This window comes from Rhinolophus ferrumequinum, chromosome 23 (genome assembly GCF_004115265.2).
Source record: "Rhinolophus ferrumequinum isolate MPI-CBG mRhiFer1 chromosome 23, mRhiFer1_v1.p, whole genome shotgun sequence".
Lineage (NCBI taxonomy): Eukaryota > Metazoa > Chordata > Mammalia > Chiroptera > Rhinolophidae > Rhinolophus > Rhinolophus ferrumequinum.
The window spans coordinates 37594071-37617395 of NC_046306.1; the positions used below are offsets into that span (position 1 = coordinate 37594071).

Genomic DNA, 23325 nt, shown 5'->3' on the forward strand with positions numbered 1-23325 from the left:
TCTAGCACTGGCAGGTGGGGGAGGGGTGATCTCTGGGAGGGTAGGGAGGTGGCAGCTAGGCTCAGTGTCTAAGGCTTCCATTCTCTGCTAAGCAGTGAGGGCTTAAACCACCGTTTTCAGCCTTCTTCCCTCAGTCTTTGCTCCGAGGTCTCTGTCATGCGCGTTGGGTTCAGCTGTGTTATATGCTGTCCCCTCAGCTCTGTGGGCCATAAGCAGAGCCCTAGCAGTCCGAGTTCTTCCCTCTCCCACAGCTGCAGTAAGTAGTTCCGGAATGCAGTGAGCTTGGAGCACCGCGCTGGGTCTGCGTCCTGCACCTGCATGGCCCAGTCTACGCACCTCTCCCCACCTCCCCGGCTCACACAATTTGCCCACCTTTAGATGAATTCAGTAGTGTGCCTCTTAGTGTTGCTTGTCTGCTGCACAGGGAGTCCTTTGTGGAGTTATGGTTGTTTAATTTTTTGTTAATTCCAGGGGATAATTCAAAAGGCTCACCTCATGTTGCCATTTTTATGATGTCATCCCACTTTCATTACTTTTATTCAACATAGTACTGGAATTCTTAGCCATGGCAATTGTCATGTAGGGACTCATGTGGGGTCTCAGCTCCTGCTCCCCACATAAGAATTCAGGATATGGTGAGGCCTAAAAGGAACACCCACGGAGCCATAGATAGGGAAGTCATACCACTATATTCTTGCTGGCAGCTGGGCGAGAAACACGCAGTAGGATCCACATGATCCATAGTCCACCATTCACCCTTCTCTGCCTCCCAACCAACCAACCAATCAACGCAGCCTGGAAGTTACATCAGTAGTCAATTGGCTAACCGGTTACAGCTGATGACAAACCAATCACAGTCGACGGTCATTCACTACCTGAGCCAGCACCTCCCCATATGAGACCGAGAGCCTAGAAACTGCTCTCTGGGACTCTGTCCCCACACTCCACCCCTACAGGGTCTCGCCTCACAATCTACGTGACAAGTGTCTTCCACGAGGGTCCCTGTCCCATATTAGCCTACAGGAACCTACGGATGGAAAGAAATAGTAGTCTTAGGAACCAACAATGGCAAATCCCTTCCATCTGGGAGGATACATACTAGCTTTTTGTCCTGGGAAAGGAGGGTCACTGCCACTGGCACTTTTCCTGGTTTGTGGTACCAGACCTTTATGGCAGTGCTTGGGGTCCCTTGCGTAGTTTCAACACGTAACAGAACAGGGACCCCATAATAGGCCATAGTGAGAGCACATAGGTTCCCTGCAAAATCATCCTGGTATCAGGACCTCCATATACTGCAGTCACTTTCAGTGGCCACTCAGCCACCACTCCTGACGTCATTTGCAAATCGTCAGTCAAACCAGCCCCCATGGGGCTATCAGGCCCAACCACAAACAGTTGGGGTTTTTGACCTGCCAGGCCCAAGTCCATTGCTGGTGTTCCCCTGCTTTCAAACATGTGGGTGCTGGCAGCAAAATGTTTCCATTTCTGCCATAGCCTGGCTTTAACAGAGTCTCTCTTGTGGTAACCTGTAACTGAATGGGAACGGCCATTCGATGTAGCAGAGCTTCTACTGGTGTGGGCCCTCCCTTCCGTGGTCCCTCATTCAGGATTCTCAAGATGTCCCAAAGACACGAGGTCCAGTCACGCATCATGAAAGGGTGTTTTGACACCTGAAGTCCTTGCTTCAAAAGGCCATTGCAGCGTTCAATCATGCCAGCTGCTTGTGGGTTATACGGGGTATGAAATAACCATTGTATGTCTATCCTGGCAGCCCAGCGCTGCACTTCTTGCCCCATAAAATGAGTACCCCTGTCACTGTCAATGACTTGGGGGCACCCATAGAGGGCGCATTGCTGTGTAAGAGCGACCACTGTATGCCACTGATCCACAGCCAGAAAAGGCCAAGCAAACATCAACCCCATAGCAGTGTCCACTGCTGTGAATGCATACATCGCATTGCGGGCCTTAGGGAGGGGTCCAATGTAATCCACTTGCCAGCCAGTGAGGAGTACCCTCCCTCGAATAATCTGCTGTGTCTCCCAGGGGAGCCTCCATCTTGGGGGCTCTCCTGGGCACAGATGGCACAGTCATTGTAGGCACCTGCTATCTCCTGCCATTTCAAAGGCAGACCCCAGCATCTGCTCACCTGCCACTTGGTTTGGTTTCCAGCGTGCTGCAATTTCCTATGCAGCCAATGGGCCACATCAGTGGCAGGGGCCCGTTCTAAACATCAGACCCTTGCTAGGGCATCTGTTTCATCATTACCTGGGGATACTAAGGGGGAGTGACCTGTGACATGCATTTAGGGTCACCTCCTTTCTCTGCCTTAGGTCCCAGAGGTCTTAACTTCTCTGACCTCCTGTCTTAACTTCCTTTGCCTACGGCTTTCAACATCACCAAGGGTGGCCATGGCAATTGTAACTTCATGGATCTGCCTCCCCACATAGGGTGTAAGAAATGGCAACCAAGGATCCAAAAGCACTTGCAGGTGCAGTATCCAAAATCAGATCTCTCATGCTGGTTGTAAAACGCTCGTCATCTGGCCCCTGCATATTAGGGTTAAACATAGCATGTCTCATACCCATTTCACAGATGATTTGAGTAGGTTCAGTATATGGTTGCCATTTACTCAGTGTCTGACAGATCACCAGCCTCTCCCCATACTGTGCGTACCACAGCAGGAGCCACTCCATTAGAGAGTGGTTGCCCTGATCTTGGGTCAACCTATGGCAATTCTGTAACCTTTGTCGCAAGGATGGATGCACCCTCACGGAGGCTAGCTTTTCCATTTCACCTGGAGATCAGAGAATGCTGTCAGCCCCCTCATCACATAAAAGTAGTAGCCAAGCTGAGACTGGCTCTCCAGGGTGCTGTCGGCACCACCTCCCCAGCTCCTGCAACTCAGTGAGAATGTAAAGTGTGTAGGTTGTGAACTCAGTCACAGCTGGGTTACTGGCAGCAACGCCCACGGGACCCAAAGGTTGCTCATGCTTTACCTTTTGCTTCAAGATGGGCCAAGCTTGGGGGTTGGGAGCTACATTTTTTCCACTCCCGTCGACCACTTCTGCCTCAGAGTCTCCACTGTGGGGCTCGTCCTCTAACAAGCGGACCTGAGCTTCCAGTGCCTCCCACCGGGACACCTGGTCCCATACCTGGGATATTCCAGCAAGTGCTTCATCTGAGTTGTGATGCACCGTGGTGAGAACCTCCTCCAACCAGCGGTCCCGAGCTTCTAGCGCCTCCTCCTGGGGCTGCTGGTCTGGCTCCTGAGCTATTTCATTAAGCCCGTCCTCCATGTTATGACACAAGGTGGTGAGGAACATCCAGCCCACACAACTGGCTGTACCCTTCACCTCCTCTGGCAATCGCTCAGCTAGAACCTGCACAATGGCCGGAGAGCCATCCATGTCCTCCCACCCCTCCTCAGGGGTCCAACTTCTGAGAACAGTGGCTACTGGGCACCACACACTGTGTGGGGGCCACCTGTCCTCCTTCCCAGAGGCAGACACCATTTCTACCTGGCCAGATTCCTGCTCACCATATGAGGCGTCTGATTAAATGGTGGCCTCAGTGTCAGATGCCCACAACTCTAGGAGCCCACAGCAGTAGTGGACCACCAAAAGGAAGGTGACACTTATCACGGCCAACAGGGTGGCATTCCATCCAGCGGCTTGAGAGACCCACCAATTCACTGAGGGGTAACAATTCTCCCAAACAGATCGTGCCTCCTGTTCCCAGTGCCGCTCCTCACGGGCTTCCTGAAACTGAGCTTTCGGACTTCTAAACTGTTTCATTACCTTTCAGAGAGTTTCCACCAACACCACACCCTGCTTGCTGCGCCATTTGTCTTGTAGGGACTCATGCAGAGTCTGAACTCCTGCTCCCCACATAAGAACGCAGCATATGGTGAGGCCAAAAAGGAACACCAACAGAGTGGGGCAGGAGCCATGGATAGGGGAGTCATACCACCATATTGTCGCTGGCAGCCGGGCAAGACACACGCAGCAGGATCCACACGAACCACAGTCACCATTCTCCATTCTCTGCCTCCCAACCAACCAACAAATCAACGCTGTCCAGCAGTTACATCAGTAGCCAATTGGCTAACTGGTTACAGCTGATGGCCAACCAATCACAGTCGACGGTCATTCACCACCCGAGCCAGCACCTCCCCAAGCTAGGCTGAGACCCTGGAGTGGTGAAGTGTGGGGACAGAGTCCCAGAGAGCAGTTTCCAGGCTCTCCTTGTGTCACATTTACTAAATCCCATTCTCCAAAGCAAGCCACATTGTCAAGCTCAGAGTTAGTGTGGGAGGGAACTAACCAAAGGAATTGATATAGAGATACTTAAACAAAATGTGGACCATTACTGCAACATTGTACTACTGAGACCTTTTGAGAGTTAGAACATCTCTGAATTGTCTCATCGAAGAGTGGGGAAGCTGGGACATTTAACCAACCACGAGCTCTTTTTCCTTGGTTGAGGGTTGTACCTGAAGGGCATCAAATCCCTGGCAGTTCTGCCTGCCCCAACCAGATTACAAATACTTCCATAGTCAGAACACCTTTAGGCAGAGGAATACATGAAGACTTTGGCATGTATCGGTACTGTCTACTGGTGACCTCCAAGGTAGGCCAAGGGAAAGCAGGCAGGACATCAAAACATCATCTGCTACCTAGAGGACATACATTAGATAAAATATAGAAATCACAAATGAATAGGAGTGCTCTTTGTAAACAGCTAGAGTACTGGCAATAAGTTTTATGATAGATTTATGATACAGTACACATGAGGCAATGACTCTCAGCAGAAGGGAAGTGTTCACCTGGTAGGTAATATCACGTTGAGGTGAATTCACACCGAGTCTCATAATTTCAACAAGTTAGAAGTATTTATAGTGGATGACACATCACATGCAGCAAAAGTGCACTGGGATTTTCGAAGGATTGCAAGTAGTTTCACCTGGCTCGATTCTAAAAGTAACTAGGGGATGAAGCCAAAGAAGTGGGCTGGGTAAGTTCAGGAGGGGTCACCCACACTATGTGAGGAGTTTGGATTTTTTAGATAGGTAGAAGAAAGCATTGAAAGGCACTTGGAAAATATAACAGAGCAGCCATGTACAGGAAACCCTAGGATAACAAGCTGAGCTAATAGTGAATTGGAGGTACCTAGATCTCCCAACTTGGCTCCTTTGTCCTACAGAATCACTCATGTCCTGGGAGTAGGCAGCACAATCCCTTTTAGCAGATGATGCTACTAGAGTCAAGTTATGTGTCTTTAACCTCACTGCCACTAGCTGAGGATATCAAGGATACTGATGGCTTAATTATTGTCTTTGAAGCCACAATGAATGGCTGGTAGAGGCATCCAGTTCTGTCCATTAAATTTATTCCAGCTAAGAACAAAGTGATTAAATGCATCCAACTTCCTCCACTGACATACAAATACACATCTCTAAAACATGCCCCCTAACTTAGAAGCAAAAAAGAAAAGTCAGGACAGTAGTGTATTACTGTTATCCCAGAACACCTGACAGGTAGATTATTCTCTGATACTCCCAAGGAGTAATGTATGTTCTTACATTTTTATTTCTGAGGTAATATATGGAAATTTTTTCTGAGGCCAAAAAGGAATTGTTTGTGAGTGAGACTGAATCAGGTACTCTCTACCTTCATCATTACCTGGTTGTTATTTTAGACTTTATACAAATCAGTTGCTTGCCCTGTTTCTCTGAAAATAAGACCGAGCTGGACAATCAGCTCTAATGCGTCTTTTGGAGCAAAAATTAATATAAGACCTGGTATTATATTATATTTATTACATTACATTACATTACATTACATTATATTATATTATATTATATTATATTAAAGACCCAGTCTTATATTATAGTAAAATAAGACTGGGTCTTATATTAATTTTTGCTCCAAAAGACGCATTAGAGCTGATTGTCCAGCTAGGTCTTATTTTGGGGGAAACAATGGTAGTTCTTGGGAGTGAATAACACTTTGAATCCCATTATGAACTATTAGTTTACTCTTATAATAGCAAACAATCATGGACAACCCAAGCTGTTCTTCATTGTTGTGCTCCTGGTTATAGGGAAAAACACCTTCCGGAATTACAGATGACAGATGAATGTATTTATGGAGAACAAATGCTTAGAAGTGGCTTAGGAATGGGTAAGGTGGCCTTAGAATGAGGTGTCCTGAGTGCTAGGTCAATAATTTCCACTCTCTCCCCTGGCATCCCTTCAAATAGCTAATACACTGCCCTTTCCCTTTCAAATAACTGATTCTGGAGGAACATCCATCCATGCATTCATATTTTGTTAACATATTTTTACTGAGCCCTACAGAGATAAAGCACATTGAAAGTGATGAATTCTGCACACAGAAAAATGACATATTTCAATTTATGTGCAAAGGAAAGTATATAATAAGTTTTCTAGGCCAGTTTATTAGCCTTCACCTCATCTGATATCTCTATCCAGCTTTTACAAAACTTATTTTATTAGTTGGGGTGTGGAAAACTGTAGCAATTGGTCTCTGGTCCTACACACAAAGGACCTTCTCGGACCAGGCTAACCTTATAACATGCCCTGATAACTTGAGACTCAATAATATACTCCATTATATCTAGTTACCCAAAGAAATGACATCCTCATGCAACAGGCCTCCTGCTGACAGAGGAGCTGAAGGATCCTGCAAACAATTAGGCTCCTCCACTGTATGAGCAGCATCTTGTTCAGAGGAGCTGTCAAGACTTCCACTCCTTTAGTGAAATCATATTTACTTTATTCATCTAAATAATGTGGCTTGTTTGCCTTCTGTAAGAAATCATCTTGCACTGTTTCTCATTGATTGATTTTTATGAGATAGCATAGCATTTTCTGTGCATCCATATGGCACTCTGCTAAGAATAGAATGGCTTCTCATTGAGTAGTTTCAATTATTATCCTTTTATAGTTTTAGAGTCATTGGGTTTACTCAAAATGTTCAGCTGCTCATCCCCATTTCTTTACTACCCAACCATGCCCCCCAACATGAAAAGGAAAAAGAATGATGAAAATAAATAAAAATAATCATTTAAAAATAATTTTTATAAAGCTGCATAGTCTATATTCCATTCTCAATATGTTGCTCCCTTTTTGGGTAATTATAGCAACTGGAATCCACTAAAATAGGCTGTATATTTTTTTTGTAAAGACCGTTTTTGAAGCAGTTTTAAGTTTACAACAAAATTAAGAGGAAGGTACAAAAATTTCTCATATACCCTTGCCCCGATACATGCACGTCCTCCTCCATTATTAACATCATTCACTAGAATGGTACATTTTTACCAAGGATAAACCTACATTGACATATCATAGTCACCCTCAAATTCAGTTTACCTTAGGGTTTATTCTTTGTGTTGTAAATTCTTTGGGTTTGGACAAAAGTGTAATGAAATATAGCCACCATTATAATATCATACAAAGTATTTCAACTGCCCCCCAAATCCTCTGTGCTCTGCCTATTCATCTCTCCCTCCCTCCACTCTTGGAAAATACTGATCTTTTAATTGTCTACATAGTTATACCTTTTCAAAAACGTCAGATAGTTGGAATCAGATAGCATGTAGACTTTTCAGGTTGGCTTCTTTCACTTCGTAATATTCATTTAAATTTCCTTCATATTTTTCATGGCTTGATAGTTCATTACTTTTTAGTGCTGAATAATATTCCATTATCTGAATGTACCACAATTTATTTATCCATTCATCTACTGAAGGACATCTTGGTCGCTTCCAAGTATTACCAATTATGAATAAAGCTGCTATAAATATCCATGTGCAGCTTTTTGTGTGGATATGGGTTTTCAACTCCTTTGGATAAATACCAAAGAGTACAATTGCCGGATTGTATGATAACAATATATTCAGTTTTTTAAGAAGTTGCCAAAATGTCTTCCAAAGTGGCTGTACAATTTTGCATCCCCACCAGCAATGTACAAGAGTTCCTGTTGCTCCACCTTCACACCAGCATTTGGTATTGTCAGTGTTTTAGATTTTGGTCATTCTAACAGATATGTAGTGATACCTCTATGTTGTTTTAATTTGCAATTCCTGATGATGTATGATGTGGACTATCTTTTCATATGCCTATTTGCCGCTTGTATATCTTCTTTAGAGAGTTGTTTGTTAATGTCTTTGGCCCATTTTTAAATTGTTTTTCTTTTGTTTCCTAATCAGTTTTAAGAGTTCTTTGTATATTTTAGAATAACAGTCTTTCATGTGTCTTTTGCAAATATTTTTGCCCCTTCTGTGTCTTGTCTAATTCTCTTGATATTGTCTTTCATAGAGTAGAAGTTTTAAATTTTAATGAAGTCCAGCTTATTAATTATTTCTTTTACGGATTGTGTCTTTGGTATGTTATCTAAAAAAGCATCACCATACCCAGTGTCATTTAGGTTTTCTCCTAAGTTGTCTTCTAAAAGTTTTATAGTTTTGCACTTTACAGTTAGGTCTATGATCCATTTTGATTTAATCTTACGAAGGGTGCAAGGTTTGTATCTAGATTCTTTGTGTGTCTGTGTGTGTGTGTGTGTGTGTGTGTGTGTGTGTGTGTGTAGATGTCGAGTTGTTCCAGCATCATTTGTTGAAGAAACTATCTTTGCTCCATTGTTTTATCTTTGCTCCTCTGTCAAAGATCAGTTGACTATATTTATGTGGATCTATTTCTGGGCTCTCTATTATGTTTTATTGATTCATCTATTCTTTCATAAATACCACATCGTCTTGATTACTGTGGCTTTGCAGTATGTCTTGAAGTTGGGTACTGTCAGTTCTTCAAATTTGTTCGCCTTCAATATTGTGTTGACAATTCTGGCTCTTTTGCCTCTACATATAAACTTTGGACTCAATTTGTCGATATCCACAAAACAACTTACTGGGATTTTGTTTGTGATTGCATTGAATCTATAGAAAAATTTGAGAAAAACTGTCATCTTGACAATACTGAGTCTTCCTATCCATGAACATTGAATGTTTCCCCACTTATTTATTATAGTTCTCTGATCTCATTCATCAGAGCTTTAAAGTTTGCCTCATATAGATCTCACTTTTTTTTTTTTAATTTCTACCTACCTATTTCATTTGGGAGTGGTGCTAATATAAACAGTATTGTGATTTTAACTTCAAATTTCACTTGCTTATTGTTGAGATAGGCTATGTATTTAAGTTATTTGGTATCCTCACACTTGGATAATCAGAAATATGTGAGCAAGTGGCACTGAATGTGTCTACAACTGTGACTTGTGCTCAGTTTATAATTTACCATTAGGTGAGTGAGGTCAGAATTGTTAGTCTGAGCTTAAGGTAGTTGCATTTGAAAAGCTGCACACTGCATTAAGAAGTACACATGACTTGTGTGATATTTCTCTCGAGATGTATAACATCAATCTAATGATGAGAAAATACTGGACAATTTCCAATTGAAGGACATTCTACAAAACAAGAACAAGTAGCCTGCACTCCTCAAAAGATAAAGACAGACAAACTTAGACAAGCTAAGAAACTTCCAGACTAAAAGGGAAATGACAACTACATGCAACATGTAATCCTGCACTGAACTTTGGGCCACTTTTTTTTTTTTTTTACTATAAAGGATATTATTAACACAATTTGCAAAATGATGTCTGTAAGTTAGAAAATAATATTATATTATTATTAGTTTTCTGATTTTGATACTTATAATATCTTGTTCTTAGGAAACACAAACACCATCTACAACTTACACTAAAAATTTCAGTAAAATTAATGTATATATTAATATATATGATAAAGAAAATTCAGTAATGTTAATAATTGGGGAGCCTGGGTGAAGGTCTTATGAGAGTTCTTTGCCCTATTCTTTAAACTTTTCTGTGAGTCTGAAATTATTTCAAAAATGAAAATTACCACAGAAAAGGACACATTGACTCAAAACTAAAATTCACATATCTCCATCTATGAAACTAAAAGAGGTTAAACTTTCTCAAGAATCATGAGGTTTTGTCCCACCCCGGCCACTACAGAGCAGTGTGACCTTCACCAAATAATTCAAATTTCTGAATCTTGCTTTTGTTATCCATATAGTCCAGGTGTCAACTCGAAATGCCTGGACCTTTGTGATCTAGGTAAGATTCACTCGCAAACCCCACTTCATCATGTGCCCTATAAAAATCCCAAGTGCTTCCCAACATTCTTGGAAATTCTGAGGGTAGGAACTGGACCCTTATTTTGCTTCCAGTAGAACTTTCCAGTTAAGAAATTATGTCTTCATCTCACATATGCCATCTCTATTCTTCCCAATCATAACTCAGGTGTGAAATTCAGCTACTACCCTGATTTTCCCACACCAACCAAACCCTAACTACTCTCCCAAGGCGTTTGTAACAGTAATGTATTTTATCGAAGATGTCAGCGGTACAGAGAGGGAATTTATATTGCAAAACACAAACAACTTTAAAGTAAGCACAGGCATATTTAAGAAATCCTTCGGTCACCTCACCATTGAGGCCTGAGCTGAGGCCTCTTTGCCTCGTGTCATGCCAGGCTTCAAACTTCTTACCAGCTCCTCTTCCTTGTTTTGTCTTCTGCCCCTTGGTTTCCTTAGCAAGCCCTCCTCTCATGGGTAAAGACAATTCTTTCCAGGCAGAACACCTATGACCTTAGGGCTCTACCAACCATAATAGGATTCTCCTAGATAAAAACAATATCCTCCTCAAGAGGGACCCAGCTGCTAGCTATGGTGTCACAACTTCTGTAAAGTGAGGCATAGTGCTGCATACTCTTTTAGGCTATTTGCAGTGTGAAAATGCTGAGATGCTATGACATACACTTGGTTTTATTTTACAAAATATAATTACCTTTATTATATATGTTAATTTTTAAGAGTAGGCAAAGCTCATTATAGAAAGTAATATATAGAAAATAATATAGAGAGGTGAACAGAAGAAAATTAAACCATCCTAAATTTCCCCACCTCTTATTAACATTTAGGTGAACATTAGCTGAACGTTCTTCCAAGTGAGACCCTTACTTGCACATGCTGTTTTGTTTTTTCAAAAACAATATATTATGCAGGTCTTTATGTAGCAATGAAGAGAAATGCAGCATCTTTTTTACAGCTATTCACTCTTTGAAAATGCAATAAACTTTCTTTCCTGTAAATCCCTTTCTTCCTTCAGAACCTTCTGTATGTTTTCTGTATCTTTATTCCAATGAAACTGAGACTGATGTTTCAATATTTAACTCATTCTTGGTATCACTATTATCAGATATTCTAAGTTGGACGGATAGATTGATGACAGACAGACAGATAGATAGAAAGATAGATAGATAGATAGATAGATAGATAGATAGATAGATAGATAGATGATAGATAGATAGATAGATAGATAGATAGATAGATAGATAGATAGATAGATGTCAAACATGAATTCCTTTTCTCTGACCTTATTATCTATGCAAAATTTATTATGGCACCAATAAAGCCCCATTAACAAATCATATTTGATATCAACTTGGCCAAGTGCAGCCTTCTTCTGGGTTATTCCAGGTTTTGAAGAAACAGCTTGCTTGTGAAGAAACGAGCAAGTGATTTCACAGGCTTCCACTTTTCACCCTATCTTCTCCTTTATCGTTTAGAGAGAACCTCAATGCCAGAGCTGATGTTTGGTAGTGATTAATCTCTCTTGTCTTTCACAGCTGCTCCAGAGAGCGTGGGCCCAACTACAGACAAAAATAACAGACAGTCTCAGATATGTCTGTAATCAAACAGACATTTTTTCCCCTGGAATACCTAATGGTATTTCTGCTTCCCATGAGTTTCTACGAGTTCAAACCCTCTTGTAATGGGCCTTTGGTCAAGCACTTATTAGAGTCCTCAACTGTTCAGAGCTAGAAGGTACAATATGCATCACTCACTGGCTCACAAATTGGGTTTTGCTTGAGCAGCACTGTGCTTCAATCTGTCTGTCTTGAGGAGGGCATATACTCTCTCCAGTTTGCCACAAGCCCCTTATTGCCCTATAGCTGCTTCACATACTTATTGTCCTATACCACACTCCTTATTGTCCTTTACCTAGCACACATATTTATATTTCCTGCTTGACCCCCAAAGCATTAAATGTTTTACCAATGCCAAAAGAATGCCACCCCCAGAGATTTAATCATCTACACTTAGGCACACAGCTACGTATCGACTCTCCAAAATCTAGAAACTCCTGATTTTTTAATTCATTCAACAAATATTTATGAAGCTCATACTATGTTCTAGATGCTTGTGAGAAAAACAGGCATATCTTCATGGAGCTTTCAGGTTAGTTGTTCCTAAGTCTATCTCCAGAGAGTGTTCTTTGTGAAATATCAGGTTAATTTTGAAAGATGAAGATTTATGTAACATGTCAGTGCCTCAAATTTTTTAAGCATGAGATTCTTCTGATCGCTAATACTACATGCAAAAGCAGTCTTGTGTATGAATCTTCCCATAAGGAAAAAGCATTTCCTTATTATAAAGAGTGCATGGTCCACTTAGCTATGGGTTGGAGTGACTCTGCTGGTGTTAACAGGGGATATTCAGTTGGTTGGCTGAAAATGAGAACAAAACAAGACAGATGATCAGAGCACTTAGAATAATTACCACACTTTGTTATTAAATCACAAGTGTAAAAATGAAAATGTAAAGATCTAATCTGAAAAGTATGGACCAAGGGAAGTTCAGGGTTCCCGTTTGAAGAGTGGGCTAGTAAATGTAAGATGTTCACCAGAAAATACCTGGATGAAAGGCACTTCCTCTTTGTACTGTGGAAGCTGGTTGGTTCCTTCCCATCCAAAAGTGAACCTAAGGAGTGTGGTCTGTCCCCTCATCATCTTGGGCTGTCAATCAGACTATCCCCTACCATCTTTGCCCTGGATGGCAGCTGTGGCTTCAGAGCTAATATATAGGTCTGCCTGGGGGAAAAAAAAGTTTTTTATTTCATGATGGGAATAGATATTTAATCCAAGTATTAGGTTAAACCCATTCACTATTTGTTTGTTGTTAATTAAGAAATAAAATCACTCTGGAAGTTGTGCTTCTTTCTTGCTTTGCTCTAAAATTGGCACTCAAACCTATCTGTAATCATCAGAATTCTTGCTGGATCAGCTTGCCTTGCACATAATCCAGGAAATCAACAATAGTCTCTGGGCAGATGTTAGTAACATGCAGGGTCCATCCTCTAATTGACCTGCAGGGAAATAGTTCCCACGTAGGAAAGAAATTTTAGAAGAATAAAATGAAGGACAAAGATCATGGGCTTCAAAGTCAGCTGGGCCTGGATTCAAATGAACTTCTCTGAACCTCTGTCTCTTCATTCTTAAAATGGAGATGATACCCACCTTGTAGGACTGCTATGATGAGTAAATGGGATTATGTTTTTGAAGAGTCTGGCATATTGTGGCAATGTGAATTTACAAATGGAACTATTCTTTGGGTGTTTTTTTGCTGGCAACTGGCAATATTCTAGTATTTGGCCTCACACTAAGGATAGCTTCCCTCATGCGTCAGTTTTTCCATATAGCAGATCTGAAAACATTGGCTTCATGTCCTTCTAGGGGAAGATGACTATCAGAACGTTCCAACGCATCAGCCAGCACCTTTATACATGCTTGGAGTCAGTCTTTGATATATCTTCAGGGTGAGATTTTTGGTACACTCTAAGTGTGGTAGGTTGATTTATCGATTGGCCCAATTATTGGCCTAAAAGAATATGGCAGAAGTACTGACATGCCTGTTCCAAGCCTGGGACTCAAGAGGCCTTGAACATTCCCACTTAGTCTCTTGCACTGTTAGATTTACTGTTGAAGCCCTGCCTTATCCATGAGAACAAGCCTGGGAGGGTCTTTTAGAGAATGTGAGACCATGTGGAGGAGAACTGAGGTGCCCTAGCTAACAGCCGACTGACTCTCAGAAGAAGAGCCAAACTAGACAAAACTGCAGGTGACTACAAATGCACAAGGTAGCCCAGCCAAGACCTGAACAACCATTCATGTGGCCTAAATTTCTGACCACGAAATGTGAGCTAACTAAATGGTTGCTGTTCAATGCCACTGAGATTTTTGGTGGTTTGTAATACACATTGTCATGGTGATACATGACTGAAACTCAAATGACTTGAGGCTTTCTCCATTTGTAGAGAACCTTAATGAGGACCCCTGGGGCTTCTCGGGCATCAGAGCAGCAGCCTCTCTGCATGAGTTTACCTATCTCTCTTATGTTCAGCCGCTGATAACGTTCTCTAAGCTTCTTTGTGAATCACCTGAGAGCCTAACAGCAGAGGTAATTAATATTGGTCCTGTGGAGGTAAAAGATAAATGAAGTCTTGAACAGGAGAGGAAATGGTTTTACCTGTTATTCTCCAGACTCACTTTGTATCTTTCTCTTTCCAAAGCAAGACAGGAAGAAGTGAGAGGATTCAAATAGCTGAGATGTATGATCTTAAGTCCAGGCTTTAAGGAGGAGGAACTTCAATTATGGGAAAATGGCAAGTCAGTGCAGGGGAGCATCTAGAACCCACAAACAAGAAATTGTTCAGGCTGAGGCATGGTTGTCATATAGGCAGGACATGCCTTTGATTCTCCTCTTTCCTGCCTCTCTTAATTCTCCTTTCTTTCTTTCTAGTTCTAGAAACTTCCATCCTGTCAGCAAATCTCTGTTGAGACATTTAACTGGCCATGGCTTAGGGTGCTACCCCTTCCAAACATAATTGTACTTTCATGTGATTAAGCATTCAATACACATACACAAACACACACACACACACACACACACGAGATTTAGGACAGGGCTGAGCAGGAACCATTTGGGACAAAAAGAGGACTTTTAATGTTATCTAAATCACCTGACTAACACTGCCCCTCCCATAGAAGTTCTCAGCCTGCTTCTTCTTCTCTTCTCTCCTTTTCCTGCTTCCCACTAATTCATAGTCATGATCTCTATTTCTATTCTTTACTTCTGTAATGTTATATGTTTCAGTCAATTGCATAATACAGTTTTCTTGTTTGTGTGTTTCATCCTTGGCCTATAAATGCCTGTAGGGCAGAGCCTCCTACCCTACCCTCCAGTTCCTTTTCTCCCCATCCTTATTTCAGAGTGCAGTTCCTCACTCAAAAAAGATTGCATGCAATCCAGGGAAATCAAAATGGTCTTGGGGAATGTCAGTTAAATGCAGAGCCTCGCCCGTCTGTAAAATGCAAGGCCCAAAATGAAATTGACAAGCAATTATAAGCTGAGCCAGTTTTTTAATCCTTAATGTGTTGTTTTGTTTTCCAGTTTTTGTTCCTGAAATCTCTTGATAGCAGCTCTCTTGAAAATAATTTTTTTTAAATCTTTATACATGGAATAATATCCAATGTTCTATCAAACCAGACTCCCAACTAAGCTTGACTGAGCATCATGAAAATCAGACAATGAACAAATGCAAACAAAGATGCCAAAGTAAAAACGATGCATGTGAACTAGAGAGTCCTAACTGTTTGGGGGTTCTGGACCCATTTGAGAATCTGTAAGAAGTAGTGGGCTCTCCTGAAACAAGTTAATGCATAAAGGCACAAAATTTGTAGTGGAGGCCATGTTCACAGACATTCTGGAGCATCCAGGGATTGCCTAAGGGAAAAGAAGTCCGGTCTATGGGAAAGTAGAAATGGGGCTTTGTGAGGATTTAACACACTGTTTTATCTATTCTCAATTGGTTGCCAGTTCCCTGGGTTCCATGCTATTAAGGAAAGGGAATGTGTGGGTTCAGAGAGGAGCTGAAACTTGGAGCCATGGTTATCAGTGGGAAAAGGAAGCAAGAGGGAAGGAAGAGAGGCAATGAGAAGTGCTGCTGGGATTTATAAAAGTTTGAGGCGTAATGAGAATTTTTTAAAACTCTGCAAGTCTAAGTTAGCAACATTATTATACTGTCACCCAGCCTGAACTTTCAAGCTGACAATTAGCTGTGAATTCTTCTTTCACATCCTTTTTTCTCCTTCTTTCTGGAACCATACAAATTTTTGCCTTAAGAGAAAAAGGTGATGGTATAAAAGAAGGAAAGGATGGTGTGTGTGTGTGTGTGTAAATGAAGAAAACATTTGAAATAAAAAAATGCTGCCATATATAAGAGGCTTCTTACTGGGACACTCAGGTGAGTATTCGGGGACATAGGTTTTTTTTTTTTTTAAATTCAAGTTTATTGGGGTGACAATTGTTAGCAAAGGTACATAAGTTTCAGGCGTACAATTCTGTAATACATCATCTATATATCACATTTCAAAGACAAGAGGCAAAGAGGGCTCTTAAAAATAACCAATGTCAACAGGTTAATTTTCTAAGTCTGTGATCAGTCAGTTTACTTCTTTATTGCCACAATTTCCAATTTCAGCTCCATGAGACCAATTAGCTCTATTTAGATGTATTGGGTCCCAACACAGCAGGGAGGATGTCACTCACCAACCCGGTTGTCCTTGAGTCACACTCATCTTTGTCAAGAATTCCAGCCTTCAATCTCTTGGATTCATAGCCATTGTTACAAAGGGGGATGGGACATACAATGAGATGCAACTGGAGCAATGTGATGGCAAGCGTGGTGGAAATACAGTCAGGAGACCTGGGATTTTTCCTGAGATCTCCCCCTTAACTGGGCAATTCCTGCTCCTCCCTGAGCCACAATGTCTTTCTCTATAAAATGAAGCAAGTAACATAACCATGTGAAATGACCTCAGTACGTGACAATAGGAAGTGGTAGGGCTTCTGGATTAAAATTAGAAAATATATGATGTATTTAAGGACTTTCAAAATATTTTGCATTGTAAAGTTTCAATTTGGAAGTAACATTAAACTTAAAAATATATTGCAAAAATATCGCAGAGGCACACCCATGCAGCATTATCCATAATAGCCAAAAGATGGAAGAAACCCAAGTGTCAATCAATAGTTGAATGGATAAACAAAATGTAGTATATACAGGCAATAGAATATTATTCAGCATGTATTTTTTTTCTTTTGTCCTTTATGCTTTTGGTGTCATATCTAAAAAATCAGTACTTAGCCTAAAGTCATGAAGAGTTACTCCTATGTTTTATTTTAAATATTATATGTTTTTTTTCCTTTACATTTAGGGCTATAAATCATTTTGAGTTAAATTTTGCATATGGTATGCGATAGAGATCCTAATTTATTCTTTTTCATATGGATATTAAGTTGCCCAAGTACTATTTGTTGAAAAGACAATCCTTTCTCATTGAATTTTCATAACATCTGTTAAGATCAACTAACCATAAATTGATTATTATAAATTATTTCTGAACTCTCAACTTTATTCCACTGAACTATATGTCTTTCCTTATGCCGGTACCATACTGCCTTGATTATTGTAGTTTTTTAATAAGTTTTGAATTGGAAAGTGTGAGTCCTCCAACTTTGTTCTTTTTCAAGATTGTTTTAGCTATTCTGCGTCCTTTTATGAATTTTAGGGTTTCCATATGAATTCTAGAATCCACAAAATTAGGGAGAATTGCCATCTTACAAATCCATGAATATAAGATGTCTTTCCATTTATTTAGATCTTTTTAAATTTCTATCAATGATGTTTTGTTCAATGATGTAGCGTACGGATCCTGTACTTCCTTTGTTAAGTTTATTCTCAAGTATTTTATTTATTTGATGTTATTATAAATGGAATTGTTTTCTTAATTCTGCTCTTTTTAAATTTAATTAAATTTATTGGATTGATATTGGTTAGTAAAATTATATAGGTTTCAAGTGTATAGTCTATAATAATCATCTATATATTGCTTTGTGTGTTCACCACCCAAAGTCAGTTCTCCTTCCATCACCATATACATGACTCCCTTTACATTCTTCTACCATTCCCCTCCCCTGTTACCCTCTGGTAACCACTGAACTGTTGTCTGTGTTTATGAGTTTTTGCTTCTTTGTTTGTTTCTGTTGTTCATTTGTTGCTTTCAGTTTTACATCCCAAATATCACTGAAGTCATATGGTTCTCAACTTTTTCTGTCTGACTTATTTCACTTAGCATGATAATCTCAAAATCCATTCATGTTGTTGCAAATGGCAGTATTTCATCTTTTCTTAGGGCTGAGTAATATTTAGTTGTATATATGTACCACATCTTCTTTATCCAGTCATCTGTGGAAGGACATCTTGTTTGTTTCCATGTCTTGGCCACTGTAAATAATGCTGCAATTAACATAGGGGTACATATGAGGACTGACAATTAAGTTTGGGAACTCAACCTAGAAAAAGTATTAAATAACTCATTGTTGAATATAACTATGGTCACCTTCGAAGTACTCCCCTTGGGAAGCTATGCACCAATGCCAGTGCCTAGTCCATTCTTTAAAGCAATTTTGGAACTCTTTCTGGAATGGCCATCAGAGCGGTCATCATATTACCCTTGATGCCCTGAATGTCATCAAAAGGTCTTTCTTTCAATATTCCCTTTACCTTCAGGTAAAGAAAAGTCATTGGGGGCCCGATCAGGTGAATAGGGAGGGTATTCCAATACAGTTATTTGTTTACTGGCTAAAAACTCCCTCACAGACAGTGCCTTGTGAGCTGTTGCATTGTTGTGATGCAAGAGCCTTGAATTGTTGGGGGAAAGTTCAGGTCGTCTAACTTTTTCACTCAGCCTTTTCAGCACTTTCGAATAGTAAACTTGGTTAACTATTGTCCAGTTGGTACAAATTCATAATGAATAATCTCTCTGATATCAAAAAAGCAACATCATTGCAACAAGTTTGTGAACTTAATTGTCCGACATCATATATATTTACAGATAAATATTTTCAGACTTTTGGGGTAATCTGAAAGGGCAACCCCCAGAAAAGGGATTGCTGGGACTTACAGTAATTCTATTTTTAATTTTTTGAAGAAACTCCATCCTGTTTTCCATAGTGGCTGTACCAATTTACATTCCCACCAACAGTGTATGAGGGTTGCTTTTTCTCCACAACCTCTCCAACACTTGTTATTACTTATCTTGTTAATAACAGCCAGTTCTAACAGGTGTGAGGTGGTATCTCATTGTCATTTTGATTTGCATTTCCCTAATAACTAGTGAAGTTGAGCATTTTTTTCATTTTTTCATGTATCTGTTGGCAGTTTGTATGTCTTCCATGGAGAAGTGTCTGTTCAGGTCCTGTAACCCTTTTTTAATTGGATTGTTTATTTTTTGTTGTTGAATTGTATGAGTTCTTTATTCTTCAATTGGTCATTCTAGCATATACAAAAACAATTTTTGTATGTTAATTATATATATGGCAACCATGCTGAAGTCATTTGTTAATTCTAATAGTTTTTGTGGGTGTGTGGATTTTTCAAGAATTTCTATGTACAAGGTAATATCTTCTGCATATAGAGATATTTTTTTCTTCCTTTTCAAAATAGATGCCATTACTTCATTTTTTTCTTACCTAATTATCCTGGCTAGAACCTCCAGTACACTGTTGAATATAAGTGGCAGGAGCAGACATCCTCATCTTGCCCTGATCTTAAGAGGAAAGCATTAAGCCTTTCACTATTGAATCTGTTAGCTATGGATTTTTATATACACTTATCAGATACAGGATATTCCCTTCCAGTCTAAGTTTTTCCAATTTTTATCATAAAATATTGTTGGATTTTGCCAAATGATTTTCTTACATTCATCAAGATGGTCATGTCTTGTCCTTTATTCCATTGTTATGGTTATTACATTCATTGATTTTCAACTGTTAAAAGAAATTTGCGTCCCTGAGATAAATTCCACTTGGTCATGGTATATAATGCTCTTTATATGATGCTGGATTCAATTTTATATTTGTAAGGGACAGTCATCTGTAGTTTTCTTATGATATCTTTGTCTGGTTCTTATACAAGGGTGATATTAGCCTCAGTGAATGAGTTGGGAAGTATTCTTTAATCTACTTTTCTAAAAGATTTTCTGAGGAATTTGTATAAATTCTGTAAATATTTAATAGAATTCACTAGTAAAGACATCTGGGCTTGGACTTTATTTTATAAAAAGTTTTTAAATTACTAATACAATCTCTTTACTTAATCAAATTTTCTATACTTCTGAATACATTTTGGAAATTTATGTCTTTCTAGGAATTTATTTCACCAATTTGATCTAATTTGTTAGCATACTATTATTTGTAGTATTTCCTAATACACTTCTCTGATTGTGTAGTAATGTCTCCTCTTTCAGTACTGATTTTACCCATTTGAGTCTTCTCTTCTTGGTCAGTATTTTTAGAGGTTTATTTATTTTAATGAACTTTTCAAAGAATAACTTTTGGTTTTGCTTATTTTCCCTATTATTTTTCCAAATTATTTATCCCATTTTGAATCTTCTAATTTTTCTAATTCTATACCTGCTATTTACTTTAGGTTTAGTTTGTTTTTCTTTTTCATCAGATTCAAAATTAGTTTATTGATTTGAGATCTTTTTCATGGGTATTTATAGCTATGAATTTCTCCCTAAGCATTACTTTAACTGCATCCTATAAGTTTTTGATTCTATGGGTTTTTTTTTTTTTTCAATCAACTCAAAGTATTTTCTAATATTCAATGGGATTTCTTCTCTGACTCATTGATTATTTAGGAGTATATTGTTTAATTTCTAAATATTTATGAATTTCCCAATTTACCTTGTTATTAATTTTAATGTAATTAGAAGTTATGATTAGATAACATACTTTGTGTTATTTTACTCCTTTTAAATTTATTGAAGCTTGTTTTATGGCCTAGCTTATGATCCATCCTAGAAAATGTTCCATTTGTACATGAGAAGAATATGTATCCTGATGTTGTTGGGTGTTCTATAGAAGTCTGTTAGGTTAGTTGGTTTATAGTTTTGTTTAAGTGTTCAACTTACTTTCTGATCTGCTTACTTGTTCCATACATTATTGAAAATGAGCTATTAAAGTCTCCATTAAAAGTTATTCCTGTCTCTAGTAACAATTTTTACCTTAAAATCAATTTTGTCAAAGACATATGTAGTCAGTCCTCCTCTCTTATGGTTACTGTTTGTACAGTATATTTTTTCACATCCTTTTACTTTCAACTTATTTATGTATTTGAATCTAAAGTGCATCTCTTCAGATAGACTATAGTTGAGTCATAGGGTTGGGTATTTTCATCTACTCTGTTAATCTTTGCCTTTTGATTAGCATTTTCAATTGATTTACATTTGATGCAATACCGATGAGGTAAAAGTTACATTTTCCATTTCATTATGTGCTTTGTATATGTCTTATATACAGTCTAGCTATGAAGACAGTACTAGGTCACAACACAATCCGGGAGCAATTCAACATGGCATGTAAACACTAGTCTAAAAGAGGAGAATTGAGAATTTGGTGTGGGTATGAGTTCAAAGGCAAGGCTCCATGGAGGAGAAGAGGAGATCAAAAGATGAATAGAAACTAAAGAAATGGAGGAAAGAATAGAAGGTATTTGGGGAGGGAAAGGGAATGGGCACTATATAAGAAAAGGTAGAGAAAAAGGGAACCAGTACAGTGATGCGGAACTAGAAGACCAGGTCTGATAGAAGCTTATCAGTGATTTTCTCATACACATCCGCTCCCGTGGAGCCTCATCATGCAGCTCCAACTTTAGTGTCCCTGTTCTAGGGCTAGCCCCAGAAGCTAACCGTGTCATGTGTTTGTTTGACTCTTCACAGCTCCCCTTCACTGAAAGCCTGTACCACTTTTATCACAATGGCCTTGCGAAGGCCAAGAGAAGACGCAGCCTACACCACAAGCAGCAGCTGGAGAGAGACTCCAGGGTGAGTTTTCCTGGAAACATACCTTTCAACTTCTGCTACCACATTTGGGGCCACTGGGTAGGCAGTAAAAGAGGGTGAGCAGAGAATTTTGAAGTAAAGTCATTTAATGTATTGAGATAGGCCAAATGGATCCTTGGCTGAGTGGCACCAGGGACTCTCTGCTCCTTTATCTTGTGCATTATAAATAAACCCTTCATAGGGCTGGGAGTGGAGTAAACAGGATATCACCCTTTACTGGCTGTCTTTTCCTGCGTTATTGTGTGAGGAGTTCTGATTATCTGGGAACATGTTTTGGCCTATCATAGATAGAAAGAAACCAAGCAATTTAACGAGTCATTTATGGAAGATTTCTACTGGTGAACCCACATGCTCTAAGGAGGTTTCCATGTCCCCATATTGTGAATGGGAAAATGAGGAGGCCAGCAAGTGATCAGCTTACAATAGAAAGAGGCTTCTCAGTATCCATGCATGGTTGCAGCCATGGGACCATCTCTGCTCCTCTTCTCATCTTATATTTTCTCACACTGACCTAATTTACCACCATGCTTCAACTATCTTCTTAATGCTCATGACCCCTCATTTTTCTTTTTTCAGCTCCTATCTTTACCTTGTTCTTGTACTCCAGATCTCATTTTCTACCCTCCCTGGCAGCTTAAATTCAACTTTCCTGCAACCAAACTTATCATCTAAGCCACAAAACAGCAGCATTTCCAGTGTTCCCACTTCCTATTTTCAGAACAGGAACTTTGATCATCACTGAATCCTCCCTCTTCAAATTTTGTCACCATCTCCATATTTCTACACATTCATTCAATTGGGTAGTTTTGATTTTCCTTGTGCAATTCACTGAGAGGGAAATTAATAATCCAGGCAAGTTGCACACAATACACTGAAGGCTGCATAGCCTCTTCCCCAGGACTCTTGAAGGAAAGTAGATGTAAAGAGGGTCAAGCATGTGATTTAGGGATTTACACATGAGGCTTCCTTTGAGCTGATGGAATTTGTAAACTCATTCTTGTGGGGCTCCTTATGTGAACATTTGATTTGGTTTAATTTGGGCTTTAATTAGCAATGTAGATGAAACAGGCTCCCCAACAGATCACCAACTGACAGGTCACAGGCAATTTTCTTTTAATGCCTCAACCCAGGGGCTCTCACATTCCCTGGAGTGGAAATTCTGCTCTGAAATCCACTTTATCTTTGCTCTCACAGTAAGATCCAAGCTGCCTACACTGCCAGCCAGTGCCAAGCATTCCCAAAGAGTCTGTAGTAGAAGCTGGCACCCCTATCAAAGGGAGAAGCTCTCTTTTCTGTGTCATAACAGCCTTGAGCCTGGCTGTATCAATTCAATGCCCAGGTATGTCCTTGGAAAGCTCATGGGCAAGGATCATGCCTGTCTCATCTGCCAGTCCAGGGTGTTAGAAATCATGACAACAGCTAACCAGGGAATGGTGAAAAGTCAGAAATCAGGTTTGCTGGGGAGGGGTCTGG

At 39.7% G+C, this 23325-nt stretch overlaps 1 protein-coding gene across 1 annotated transcript in view; it reads left to right on the top strand.

Moving 5' to 3' along the window:
- The window catches only part of PCSK2 (proprotein convertase subtilisin/kexin type 2), a 274524-nt gene that overhangs the window by 29834 nt on the left and 221365 nt on the right, over positions 1-23325 (top strand). The window contains exon 2 of the mRNA XM_033095229.1: positions 21730-21834. Coding sequence (XP_032951120.1) covers positions 21730-21834 — 105 coding nt within the window. The remainder of the gene's footprint in view (positions 1-21729; positions 21835-23325) is intronic.